Source organism: Salmo salar, chromosome ssa01 (genome assembly GCF_905237065.1).
Source record: "Salmo salar chromosome ssa01, Ssal_v3.1, whole genome shotgun sequence".
In the NCBI taxonomy this organism is placed as follows: Eukaryota; Metazoa; Chordata; class Actinopteri; order Salmoniformes; family Salmonidae; genus Salmo; species Salmo salar.
The window spans coordinates 164832371-164847205 of NC_059442.1; the positions used below are offsets into that span (position 1 = coordinate 164832371).

The 14835-nt window shown below is 45.4% G+C and overlaps 1 protein-coding gene across 1 annotated transcript in view; it reads left to right on the forward strand.

Annotated features, from left to right (window-relative positions):
- pam (peptidylglycine alpha-amidating monooxygenase) overlaps nt 1–14835 on the forward strand; it is a 178904-nt gene that overhangs the window by 109422 nt on the left and 54647 nt on the right. Inside the window, 4 exon segments of the mRNA XM_014145629.2 lie at nt 1508–1579; nt 1581–1612; nt 2756–2961; nt 3672–3734. Coding sequence (XP_014001104.2) covers nt 1508–1579; nt 1581–1612; nt 2756–2961; nt 3672–3734 — 373 coding nt within the window.

Consider the following 14835-nt stretch of genomic DNA (forward strand, 5'->3'; position numbering starts at 1 on the left):
AGTGGCCATTACAAAGCCCTGACCTCAAACGTATAGAAAATTTGCGGGCAGAACTGAAAAGGCGTGTGCGAGCAAGGAGGCCTACAAACAAACCTGACTCAGTTACACCAGCTTTGTCAGGAGGAATGGGCCAAAATTCATCCAACTTATTGTGGGAAGCTTGTGGAAGGCTACCCAAAACGTTTGACCCAAGTTAAACAATTTAAAGGCAATGCTACCAAATACTAATTGAGTGTATGTACATTTCTGACCCACTGGAAATGTGATGAAAGAAATAAAAGCTGAAATAAATCATTCCCTCTACTATTATTCTGACATTTCACATTCTTAAAATAAAGTGGGGATCCTAACTTACCTAAGACAGGGAATTTACTAGGATTAAATGTCAGGAATTGTGAAAAACTGAGTTTAAATGTATTTGGCTAAGGTGTATGTAACCTTCCCGACTTCAACTGTATATAACTTAGGATATAACATTTGGCCAACGAGACCGTGTCCAAGTTCTAACATTCTCAGGTAGAATGCCCTGCTTTTATTTCATCACACTCACAAACGTAAGCTGTTTTCTGTAATTAGCTCGCCATTAACTTGTAAAGAATTCTCTTGTTGTGAGTTTATTTTCCAATAATAATGAATGCAAATTAGCTGAAGACATTAGTCAGCTATATGATGTGGTCATTATTTGAACTGGCTAGCCAGCTAACTTAACATTAACTAGCTAACAAGCTAGAAACAAACCAAAACATGGTTTAGAAAGTTGCTTTTAGTTGCCTGGTTTGTTAGATTGACATATACTAAATACATTTTAAAAAGGATGGGCTTATTGGTGTTAAATACACCAGTTATGCTATTTTTTTGACCACCAGGCTGCAGATGTCATGCAGCCTGTCATTTTTGTATTTAAGACTTTTTCATAACGACAACGACAATTTTGATGTCGGATGACAATAAAATGTTCATGATGTCAGTGAGACAACTGTCTACAGACATGTCAATAGACGTAGTATAAACCAGACTTTAGTCTTGAAATCTTTGGTTGTTTACTGCACTACTCACTCTGTTTAGCACATGGCCTCACATGTGAATCCTTAAAGAGATGGGTGGGGCTAAGGCTTAAGAGGGTGTGAACTTTTGCTGAATGTGTGTAGACAAAGAAGAGCTCTCCAGTTGGTGTACCAAAACCATTTTCTTAAAAGTGGGGTTACAAGTTTATTTACTTTCAAAGTAGAATTACTTTCTTGTTGTTGCTCAACTGCAGTGTATGATATACAATTTTCTAGCTCTTGAGTCTCTACTTTTATCCAATGTAAAAATAACAATTTCAAATGTTGCTACATAAGATCGAGCCGATCAGTCACATATAACCAGAGCTTTTCTGTCATTTCTCTTCATGTCACAGTGACTCCAATGCTTTTAGGGATACACCTGGTAATCACAACACTGTTAAAGAAATTAGGTTTGCAGCGTCCTGTTGATTTGTTGTCTAACCCATATTTATACACCATAGGCATTCTATCCTGCCACCAAGGGAATCAACGTGAAGTACGGAGACACACTTGCTGCTCGATGTGTCTTCACCGGGGGAAGGACGGACCACCAAAACATATATCGGGTGAGTTCCCTTGCGCTCCTCTTGACTTTTTATCAACAACGTTTCTCTTACCAGTAATTAAAGTACCTCCCACTCAGACGCTGTAGCTCTTAAGTAATTTAACGACACCCATTTTTCTTATCCCCCCCCCCTGTAGAGTAAATGGTTTGTTGTTAGAGGAGTATCACGGTACTGTGTAGGCTGCATGGGAGCGAGCTGCCTGAGTGGCCTTGTTTGCCCGCCTCAGAGCCTTTTCCTTGAATCTGCCACCGTCGTGTTTGCATGGTGTTGGGTTCTGAGCTATACATCACTGGACTGTGTGACAGGCAGCTGGGACTTTCTGCCTGCTTCCCACTGAGCCAGTGCTCTATCCTTTATCTATCTATCTATCCCCTCTCCTCTACTCCTATATCTTCTCCTCCGTCTCCTCTCCCTGGTCGCTGGCTGCCTGATGTACCATATACGTTTGTCAGGGGCTGGGGGAGCATGTGTGCTCTGAGGAGGGAAGAAGCGTCAAGCACAGAGAGACTGCCTGTTCCCACATGTCTCCTGGGAACCTGCATTTTTCATGATTTCCTGTTTGAGTGATCCCTCTTATGTGTGAGTGTGTGTGTGTGTTGACTGTCTGTGTGCGGTTGCATGTCTGCTGCGTCATTACTGTTGCCATGGCGAGGGAGAGAGGGCGGGAGTGTGCGACGGCAGCAGTGGCGGAGTGTGCATTGACGTATCTCTCAGGAAGCCTCTCGCCCCCGTGCTTCCCCCTCCCCCTCCTTGGACAGAGACATGATTAAAATGGCTTCCAAGAGGGAAAAAAACTAAAGAAGAGAGGCGCCTTGTAAAGCTAATTGTTTTAGCTCACTAATTAAAATGAGAAATTAAAAGAAATTTATGCCAGGCTGGAGAGCTTCCATGCAGAGTGGTTGTGACCTTATGGGGGATTGAATCAACAGGTGTGTTTTGTTTTCAGTGTGTGTTCCCCTCTCCACGTTGACTTCAGTCAACCTCAGTCATGTGAACCTCTGAGCCTTGGTGATTGTTGACGAGGCGCAACATAACAACAAACATTCCCCCACTCTATGATATGTACTATTTTATGTACTGGGGGGGGGAATGGCTCTTGACTCCGCCTCCATTTTGTCTCGTTGACACGCCCTTCTTCCACAGAGGTACCTCTGATGACGAGATGTGCAACTTCTACATGATGTACTACATGGAGAGCAGACACGCAGCACCCTTCCAGGAGTGCATGGAGGACGGCTCCAAGGAGCTGTTCCAGAACATTCCGCCCGAGGCCAACGTGCCCATCACGGTTCCTCCAGACATGATGATGCACCACATGATGCACTCTGCTGGAGCCCCAGCTACCCCAGGTAGTCAAACCTTATATCTCGTCAAATACAGGAATATGGCTACTAACAGGTTAAATGTTGATTTTACTGGTGGAAACGTTGGCTATTTTATCAGTATATAAACTGAGATATAAATCCAATAGTATTGTATATAAACTGAGATATAAATCCCAATAGTATTGTATATAAACTGAGATATAAATCCAATAGTGATGTATATAAACTGAGATATAAATCCAATAGTATTGTATATAAACTGAGATATAAATCCAATAGTATTGTATATAAACTGAGATATAAATCCAATAGTGTTGTATATAAACTGAGATATAAATCCAATAGTATTGTATATAAACTGAGATATAAATCCAATAGTACTGTATATAAACTGAGATATAAATCCCAACAGTATTGTGTATAAACTGAGATATAAATCCCAACACTATTGTGTATAAACTGAGATATAAATTCCAATAGAATTGTATATAAACTGAGATATCTTAGTTTGTTTGGGCCAGACTCTGTCCTTTCAATGAGTCTTTAAAGCTAGAGTCTGGGATTTGTTTTTCAGCAAAAAATGCAGCCCTGCCACTTGTTTGGGTAAAATATTATGACTCGAAACGACCATTGAACAGATTTAGCAGAAACCAGGTTGTACTTATAAAAGATCTCTCCATTGTGGCTCTGGTTGCATTTTGAGAGGAGACTTAACTGTGCTTCTTCCCTCAAAGAGCATCAAGATGACATGGCGCTGCTGCAGCCCAAGCGCGAGGAGGAGGAAGTTCTGGATCAGGGTGAGTTAGCATGGAGAATAAGAAATCATTTACTGCATAATGAGACTGTGTGCATCCCAAATGGAACCCTATTCCCATTATAGTGCACTACTTTTGACCAGGGCTGTAGTGAAAAGTAGTGCACTATAAAGGGAATAGTGTTCCATTTGGGCCAGTGTTTTCTAGATGACCTCTCTTAGAGCTGACACATAGCAAAGCACTCTTTTCTAGGACGGTTTCTACAGCAATACCTTAGTTTTCTACAGCAATACCATAGTTCTCTACAGCAATACCCCCGTTTTCTACAGCAATACCATCGTTTTATTCAGCAATACCATAGTTTTCTATAGCAATACCACCTTTTCTATAGCAATACCACCGCTTTCTACAGCAATAACGCCGCTTTCTACAGCAATACCACTGTTTTCTACAGCAATACCACTGTTTTCTACAGCAATACCACTGTTTTCTACAGTAATACCACTGTTTTATTCAGCAATACCACTGTTTTCTACAGAAATACCGCCATTTCTACAGCAATACCACCGTTTTCTACAGCAATACCGCCATTTTCTACAGCAATACCACGGTTTTCTACAGCAACACCGCCGTTTTCTACAGCAATACCACCGTTTTCTACAGCAATACCACCGTTTTCTACAGCAATACCACTGTTTTCTACAGCACAACAACCATATATGCTGTATTTTCTCTCAGTTTGTACTGCAAAAAGTAGAACCAACATCAAAATTATATAATTTCATGTTATTTTAGTGTTTTCATATTCCATTGGTCAGTGCAACTTTCAACAACTGTTTTAACCAATCACATGTTTTTATTTGCATATTCTTTGTGATTGTTCCCTGAGAACATTTTGAAATGTTTCAAAGCCTCATTCCTTCTTATTTCTGTAAAAAACCTTAAGAAGGCCAAAAGCCAAAACGCCTTGGTTCTACTTTTTTGCAATAAAGAAGATTTATTTTATTTTATTCCATTTGTCCTCCAAGTGTTAATTAATCTCCTCTCTACCTCGGTTTGCTCATCAATTCATGCACCTTGGTTTTAAGTGAGGTAGTGGCAGTGATCCTTTCAATTTCTGTTTGTAATGAAAGAAAGACTTAATTCGATCCTAATATGTCTCTGAAAGTCCTAATCCTTCTGCGGTAGAGTGATGATGATGATGATGAGGGAAAGGATACCAATGAAATGACATGAGGAATTGTTACTGCGAAGAAACCCGTGTGACAATGTGAGGCGGGTGGCTGTGCAAAAGAATCAGTCGGGGAAAGCAAAAAATGGTTAAGATCTCAGAGATCGTGCTGTATAATAAGTCTGGTTCCAGGGCATTATCATTCCAAAAGCATTAGCTCTTTGCCGTACTGTAGATCTAGGAGATGAGTCAGAGTTCTCTTGTTCTCTCCCTAACCACTGTGTCTTTGTGTGCCAGTAGGTGTGAGAATGTTGAAGGTAGCTATGAGCGCACTGTACCCGACGACAGGGGATTGGCTCATCCAAGCCCCCCGTTGCCATGGAAATGCTAAGCTCATCTCACACCTTGTTCAAGGCTATTAGAAGCGGTGGCTTGCTCACTCCCTTTGAATCCATTGTTCTATCTCCTCTCTCCCGGCTCCTAAGGCAACAACACAGGGGAATATTTAAACACAGCAGATTTGCATAAATCTAGTTTGTGTTCGAGGTGGCCATTTTGATCACGGTGTTTGGTTTGCGCGTTCATACGTGTCGTTGTTAATCTTTCTGAGAGAGAAAGGTGAGGAACAGCTGGAGTAAAGAAGCCAATACATGTCATAACCTGTCTGTAGAGTAGGTGGATGAAGGGGAAGGAAGATGAGGAGGAGGGGAGATAAGAAGAGGGGAGATTATTAAAAAAAAAAAAAGAAATGTAACCTTTATTCGCCCGGCCAAACCCGGGCGACGCTGGGCCAATTGTGCGCCTCCCTATGGGACTCCCAATCATGGCCGGGTGTGATGCAGCCTGGATGAGGAGGAAAGGGGAGCGGAGATGAGGGGAGTGGAGATGAGGGGAGGGGAGATGATTGGGAGATGAGAAGATGGAGGGAGGGGGAGGGAGGGAGGGGAGAGGAGAAAATGGAGTGAGGGGAGATGAGAAGAGGGGAGATGAGAAGATGGGAGGGATGGGAGATGAGGAGATGAGAAAATGGAGTGAGGTAGGCAGGGGAGATAAGATGGCAGGGGAGATGAGAAGAGGGGAGGGGAGATGAGAAGATGGGCGGGGAGATGAGAAGATGGGAGGGGAGAAGAGGTGAGATGAGATTAGAAGAGGTGGGAGGGGAGATGAGAAGAGGGGAGGGGAGATGAGAAGATGGGAGGGGAGAAGACTGGGGAGATGAGGAGGGGGAGGGGAGGAGAGGGGAGGGGAGATGGGAGGGCACCCAAGCGATTTGCTTTGATCTTACACCTGGGCTGCTATTTGATGATTGCATCCCAAAATGGCACCCTATTCCCTATATAGTGCAGTGAACAGGGAGTACCATTTTGGAAGCATTCCTATGCGCATGTGTTGATCGGAGGCGGAGAACGTCTCATGATGCTGGACTCTTTTATCCTGGCATTCCCTGCTGAGATTTCATTTCACGATGTGGGGGCTAGAACAGGATACAGAACACATTGCATATTCACGAATCAGCATATCCAGACAAGCAAAGCAAGCAAGAAAGTGTAATGTTGTGGAGTCACACAGAGGTGCTTGTCCTTCAATCTACCGAAGCAAGGACTACTACAGGAACTCCCTCGGGGCACCGTGAGCCCAGCAGGAATTCTGTTTAACATTCAGGGGTTCTGAACAGTTTTGTTTTTCAGACCATGAATTAAAATGTGCTAATTTTAAAACAATAGAGGATAATCTTTGAACAGTTAGATAACATTTAGGCTTCAGTCAGGGCAAAGTACGCCAGTAGTCATATAGACAAGTGTGAGGATCGGAAGTGACAGTGTTTTGTCAAGTGATATCTCCAATAATCACGCCAGGCTATAAAATGACAGGGTTCTAACAATTGATAAAGCTATATTTTGTTTGGCTATATTGATAATGTGTTATGATGTTGTTATTGAAATGGTCAGATCTGGCACTTTGTTCAGCTGTCGAGCGTCATCAGAGCTAACGATCTATCATGGGACCAAGCGAGCAGAGCAGACAATCAAACCACAGAGCAACGTGTTGTAAATTGGCATCGGTTGACTGGCAGACAGTCCCATTATCATTAAGGGGCTCATGTGTCGGCTTTACCAGTTCCTTGGCGGGGTGGGGACCGGCAACCGGCTTGCCTTGCTTTGATACTCTTATTAAATGAGTTGTGACTGAACGAGCGCCGAGCGCTGTGTTGTGGCCAATCGCCAGCTTGTCTGGTATTTAAGATGCCAGATTGCTTCGGCACCGTCCTGGGAGATTCCAGTCTCCATTAGCGACAACATGGCTCCTTTCTTTCTTCCTCTCCAGCAGAACGCATCGTTTCCTGCCCAAGAGCGGGCCCATAATGACATCATGCTGTACACAAGGTCACAAGGTCACGCTACGCGCCCCGGTTGAAGAGCGCGCGAGAGAGAGAGCAGAGCAGCTATTAGCCAAGCCAGCTCTGAAACATGAGTTGATACTGTGTACTAGTACATTCAGCATTCCTGATGAGAGAATACTTGGGTTACAAACGTAGCCAGGATATCTAAGACATCCTGGATATGCTGGAATGCCATTTGAGATCCTAGAGGCCCTAACGGAAGTAATGTACTTTTGGATTTATATAGAGTTTTTCTAAGACTCGTAGATACTTAAAATGAAGTCTCGTTGTCTTACTCTGTTGTTTTATCACAAATTTCTAAGGGGAAACTGACAGAAAAAAGAAAAAAAGAAAATGGAAGCCTAGTTGTTGTGCAAGCTGTTTTTCCCAACAACTACCCCTCACACCTCTCTATGTGATGCTAACATCACTAGCCATTGAAACAACAGCCCAGGCAAGAGTCATCTACTAACTGTGGAATATATTAATGAATACAGAGCCGATGCCAGTGGCTCAGATATGACCTTGCCAGTACAAAGAGGTGCTATATGCAATATTCAAAGTATTTTTACATAAACGGTATAGAAATGTGACTATAGCTACAGTAGGGTATAATTGCCGAGCTCTGCTCTGTTCCGTATGTGGGGGAAAGTTGTACTGTTTGAACAGACTGTGTGCAAACAGACTAATCTATTTGGCTCTGGGAAGTCCATAAATCTGTCACCCTAATCTACTTTGTTCCTTGTTGATATTAGGGGGGGATCAAGTTATGGGAATCGTTTTCAAAAAGTGTGCTGTATTTTTATCTGGAATCCTTTTTGGAAGTGACAGAAGCAAAGATCTGTTATTAGCTGTCATGGGATGATGGCATGCTACACAGTTATGACATCACATTATGCTACACAGTATGTTACACAGTCATGACATCACAGGATGCTACACAGTATGTTACACAGTCATGACATCACATTATGCTACACAGTATGTTACAGTCATGACATCACAGGATGCTACACAGTGTGCTACATAGTCATGACATCACAGGATGCTACACAGTCATGACATCACAGGATTCTACACAGTCATGACATCACAGCATGTTACACAGTATGCTACACAGTCATGACGTCACAGATTTTACATTTCTGTACCAGTTGATGGGAACTCCTGACCTGCCAAATAATAATAATGTAGTTCTACATAGCCATGTGGGTAATCACTTCCCCTTCCAGAGCCGTGTGGGTAATCACTCCCCATTCCGTAGCCATGTGGGTAATCACTCCCCCTTCCAGAGCCATGTGGGTAATCACTCTCCCTTCCAGAGCCGTGTGGGTAATCACTCTCCCTTCCAGAGCCGTGTGGGTAATCACTCTCCCTTCCAGAGCCGTGTGGGTAATCACTCCCCCTTCCAGAGCCGTGTGGGTAATCACTCCCCCTTCCGTAGCCGTGTGGGTAATCACTCCCCCTTCCGTAGCCGTATGGGTAATCACTCCCCCTTCCAGAGCCGTGTGGGTAATCACTCCCCCTTCCAGAGCCGTGTGGGTAATCACTCTCCCTTCCAGAGCCGTGTGGGTAATCACTCTCCCTTCCAGAGCCGTGTGGGTAATCACTCTCCCTTCCAGAGCCGTGTGGGTAATCACTCCCCCTTCCAGAGCCGTGTGGGTAATCACTCCCCCTTCCAGAGCCGTGTGGGTAATCACTCCCCCTTCCGTAGCCGTGTGTTTAATCACTCTCCCTTCCGTAGCCATGTGGGTAATCACTCTCCCTTCCAGAGCCGTGTGGGTAATCACTCTCCCTTCCAGAGCCGTGTGGGTAATCACTCTCCCTTCCAGAGCCGTGTGGGTAATCACTCTCCCTTCCAGAGCCGTGTGGGTAATCACTCTCCCTTCCAGAGCCATGTGGGTAATCACTCCCCCTTCCATTTGCTTATTTCCACCATGACAAATAGGTTAACCGGGTTGCCATGGCTACCAAAACGAAACCCACGACAACGCATGACCCACCTCCTCTGCTCCCCAGCTGTTTTTTATTGAGTTTGCTGGCTGATGATGCGTTGTGCCGTGGCACTCACTTTTCTCTCTGTTAGATAAACTCAAGACCGGAGGAATGGGAGGAAGCTTTATCTAGAGTGCCCTTGAAATACTGTTTGACGGTAGATTTGTTTTAAGATGCGAAGCGAGCAATTGGTATCCCTGCGTCTTAGTTGGGATCCTTGAGTATAAGTACAAATATGTCAGACTCAGACAAACAAACGCTGCAATAGAGAAAAGCCGTGGTATCAACACGATATGCCAAAACTACTGGATAAAATAGGGCTGTCCTCCCCCTTATCAAGCTTCCTTAATGAGGATGTTGTTTTTTCATTTCTTCATATCAGTAGCTAGGTTTCCATCACTATCTAGGTCTCCATCCAATTGGCAACAGATTTTCATGCAAATATTCTAAAATCGGCATAAATAATGTATGCACATTTTCCCACCAGAGATGCGCATTTTCCCACCAGAGATGCATTTCCATCAAATTGACTTGTTGCGGATAAAAAGCTGTGTGTGATGATGTAGTGCACGTTAAAATAACTCTACGGTTAAATTCCAGTGTGCCGAACCAAAAAATACAAGTTAAATGGGTTCCCATTGCATTTTCAACGATACTGATGGTTTTGTCACAAAAAATGTTGCGGTATGTAGTGTTAAAATGTTGCTGGTACTGCTACTGTCTGTCTGTCTGGGATAGTTTGAACACAGCCCATGACGGGGTTAGCCCTTGTGGCTGGGACCACGGATTGTCCTGGGCTTGTAGCTATTTAAATCCCTGCTGTTTATTGTGGTTTCCATCAGCCCTGTGAGCTGTGCCGGCTGGAATTGCTCGGAGTACCAGCGTTAGCCTAGGTTGCTACCATCATGCCGCCCAAAGTTAAAATCAACAACAAGATGTCTACAAGCAATTGTTACAGGAACATAGATTCAAGCGCTTTGTCCAAATACTGGTGGACTCAACTGACAAAATAATGTACTATCTGACCAGAGAGATCCAAGGCCTTCAGAACAGTTTGCAGTTCTCCCAGGGAGAGGTGGATGTCTGACCAGAGAGATCCAAGGCCTTCAGAACAGTTTGCAGTTCTCCCAGGGAGAGGTGGATGTCTGACCAGAGAGATCCAAGGCCTTCAGAACAGTTTGCAGTTCTTCCAGGGAGAGGTGGATGTCTGACCAGAGTGGTCCAAGGCCTTCAGAACAGTTTGCAGTTCTCCCAGGGAGAGGTGGATGTCTGACCAGAGTGGTCCAAGGCCTTCAGAACAGTTTGCAGTTCTTCCAGGGAGAGGTGGATGTCTGACCAGAGTGGTCCAAGGCCTTCAGAACAGTTTGCAGTTCTTCCAGGGAGAGGTGGATGTCTGACCAGAGTGGTCCAAGTCCTTCAGAACAGTTTGCAGTTCTCCCAGGGAGAGGTGGATGTCTGACCAGAGTGGTCCAAGTCCTTCAGAACAGTTTGCAGTTCTTACAAGGAGAGGTGGATGTCATGAAAAAGCAGCAAGATAACAAAGCACTAAGTCCACGAGACATGACATCAGCACTGTCTATAAATCATTAAACAGACTTTCTAGAGGGACAATCCAGGAGGAATAACATTGTTGTGGATGGCATACCAAAGTCTCCACAAGAGACCTGTTCGGAGTCTGAGAAGAAAGTTAAAAATGATCAAAAAAAAGCTGCAGATGGATCATAGAAAGATTGAGGTGGAGCCACGCCCACAGGTCTGGAAAACCTGTGACGAGCCCAAGTGACAGACCCAGGCCGATAGAGGTCAAGTTCTCTTAGGTTCAAGGACAAGATGACTGTTCTGGAAAGAGCCAAGAACTTGAGAGGGACCAACATCTTCCTCAACGAGGACTTCTCTGAAGCTGTGCGCCAGAGGTGGAAATAGCTTATCCCAGCTATGAAAGCTGCCAGAGAGCGTGAGAACATTGCTTACATCTGCTACGACAAGCTCATTGTCCACCCTCCCACCCACAAGCCTAGGAGGACTGAGAGAGCCAAACTTCCGGATCAGTAGCTTCAACCCAACATCACATATACACAAACTGACACTTACAAGAGCCTGATTGGCTGACTATTTGCTAAATAATGTTTTATTCGATTTTTTATATATGATGTCGATAAGCTACCCAGGAAAGGGCTAAGAATAGCCCATATTAATATGCTGTATGTAGCCTTAGAAATAAGGTTTATAAAATCAATAACTTACTAACATTGGATAACATTCATATACTGGCCATCTCTGAAACTCACTTAGATAATTCCTTTGATATAGCAATACAAGGTCATAACATCTACAGAAAAGACAGGAATGCCTATGGGGAAGGTATTGCGGTATATGTTCAGAACCATATTCCCTTAAAGCTTAGAGATGATCTCATGTCAAATGTTGATGACATGGTTTGGTTGCAAGTTCACCTGCCTCATCTAAAGCCTCTTATTTTGGGGTGTTGATATAGGCCGCTAAGTGCTAACAGTCAGTACTTGGATAATATGTGTGCAATGCTTGATAGTGTATGTGATGTTAACAGAGAGGTCTATTTTCTGAGTGACCTGAACATTGACTGGTTAGCAACTAACTAGCTGTTCTCTCGAGAGGAACCTTCTAACTGTGACTAATGCCTGTAATATGACCCAGGTTATCACTCAAACAACTAGAGTGCATACCAATAGTGTTGGATCTGTGACATCCACTTGTATTGGTAATATCTTTAATAATGCTGTAGAGCTTTGCTCCAAAGTAATATCAGTTTCCATTAGTTGTCGTGACCATAACCTTTGGCAATGACAAGGAAAGACAAAGTGCCAAAGGTTGGGCCTAAAATAATTTAAGAGATCATACAAAATGTTTTCTCAGGACTCTTTTGTTGAAGATGTAAATACATGTATGTTGGTCTGATGTGTATGAGGAAGTGAATCCAGATGCAGCACTGGAAATATTTGTACAAGTATTAATGCCAATTGTTAAGAAATTAACTGTGAGAACTCTTAGAGCCCTCTGGATTGATGGTGAATTGAACAATTGTGTGGTTCAATGAAATGATGCCATAAGAGGTGGCAAATAAGTCAGGATGCTCAGCTGATTGATTGACATACTGTACTATGAATTGAGAAATGTTGTGACTAAACTTAACAAAAATAAGAATAAATGATATTACCAAACCAAGATAAATTACATAAAACACAATGGAACAAGACTTTGGAGTACCTTAAATGGGCAGAAAAGTCTCCAGCTTCAGGTGCAGTGATCTGTGAGCTGCTCTGACAGTGTAATGGCTGTCTTCAGAAATGGACCAAAATGCGGCGGAGTTAGGGTTCGTCATATTTAATCACACGAACACTTTACAATTTAACAAAACAAGAAAACTGACAGCCAACACAGTCCTGTCAGGTGCAACCACTATGACAAGAACAATTACCCACGAAACACAAAGGAAACGTAGGCAACTTATGTGTGACTCCCAATCAACCACAACCCTTTACAGCTGTGCCTGATTGGAAGTCACACGGCCAAAATCAACGAAACAATAAAAAACACACACTCCCTTCTGCCACGTCCTGACCCAACTCCACCCTCTACTGGTCAGGACGTGACAGTACCCCCCCCTCAAAGGTGCATACCCCGAAATGCACCTACACAAAACACAGAAAAAAATCCCTCAAAACGACAAAAAAAAATCCCCTAAACAAAAAGGGACGACGGCACAGTGCTACACCCTCCCTCCCCCAACCCACCTATCCTGGAGGTGGCTCAGGTGCGGGACGTAAACCTTGCTCCACCTTCGGTGTCGTCCACTTTGGTGGCGCCGATAGCTGCGCCGGGCAGACAGGCCACTCGAGCTGACCCTGGCAGACGGACCACTCGGGCTGGGCCGGAGGACAGGCGGGCCACTCGGGCTGGGCCGGAGGACAGGCGGGCCACTCGGGCTGGGCCGGAGGACAGGCGGGCCACTCGGGCTGGGCCGGAGGACAGGCGGGCCACTCGGGCTGGGCCGGAGGACCGGCGGGCCACTCTGGCTGGGCCGGCACGGCGGGCCACTCTGGCAGATCCGGCACGGCGGGCCACTCTGGCAGATCCGGCACGGCGGGCCACTCTGGCAGATCCGGCACGACGGGCCACTCTGGCAGATCCGGCTCAGGATTCACCAGGCTGGGGAGACAAGAAGGAGGCCTGGCTCTGGGCGCAGGCCCTGGACTCACCAGTCTGGGAAGACCCGCTGGAGGCCTGGTTTGAGGAGGTGGCACAGGAGAGACCAGGGTGGAGAGACCCACTGGAGGACTGGTCCGTGGAGGAGGCACGGGTTTGACCAGGATGCGGAGACCCACTGGAGGACTGGTCCGTGGAGGAGGCACGGGCATGACCAGGATAGGGAGACCCACTGGAGGACTGGTCCGTGGAGAAGGCACGGGTTTGACCAGGATGGGAAGACATGCAGGAGGCCTGGTTCTGGGCGTAGGCACAGGACGTGCAGGGCTGGGAAGACATGCAGGAGGCCTGGTTCTGGGCGTAGGCACAGGACGTGCAGGGCTGGGAAGACATGCAGGAGGCCTGTTTCTGGGCGCAGGCACAGTCTTTACCAGACAACCAGCACGCACCTCAGGACGAGTATGGAGAGCTGCCTCAGGTGACATCATTCCCACGACACGCTCATTAGGGCGAATGCCGTACTTTATGCACCACACTAGCAGCTCTCTCATCTCTCTCTCCTTTAATTTACCCATTAACTCTGTCACAGTCTCTTCCTCGTACCCCTCGCTCACCTCCCATGTCAGCCCGACTGGCTCTGGTTCCGACCTCCGCTCCACCGACTGTCCCGTGTGCCCCCCCCAAAAAAATTATTGGGGCTGCCTCTCGCGCTCGTTGCGCTCTCTCTCCTCGTAATAGCGCCTCTCCGCTCTCGCCGCTTCAATCTCCCACTGCGGGAGGCGATAATCCCCAGCCTGAGTCCATGGTCCCTCTCCGTCCAGGATTTGTTCCCAAGTCCATTGGTCCATCACGCTGTACTCCTGCTGCTCCTTCCTCTTCCGCCGCTTGGTCCTGGTTTGGTGGGTAATTCTGTAACGGCTGTCTGAGGAAATGGACCAAAATGCGGCGGAGTTAGGGTTTGTCATATTTAATCACACGAACACTTTACAATTTAACAAAACAAGAAAACTGACAGCCAACACAGTCCTGTCAGGTGCAACCACTATGACAAGAACAATTACCCACGAAACACAAAGGAAACATAGGCAACTTATGTGTGACTCCCAATCAACCACAACCCTTTACAGCTGTGCCTGATTGGAAGTCACACGGCCAAAATCAACGAAACAATAAAAAACACACACTCCCTTCTGCCACGTCCTGACCCAACTACACCCTCTACTGGTCAGGACGTGACAGACAGATGGTGCTTAAAGCTAGTGAGGGAGGTAAGAGTCTCCAGCTTCAGAGTTTTTTGCAGTTCGTTCCAGTCATTGGCAGCAGAGAACTGTAAGGAGAGGCTGCCAAAGGAAGACGAAATCAGTATAATCAGTATAAGGAAATCAGTCAATTTAAATAAATTCATTAGGCCCTAA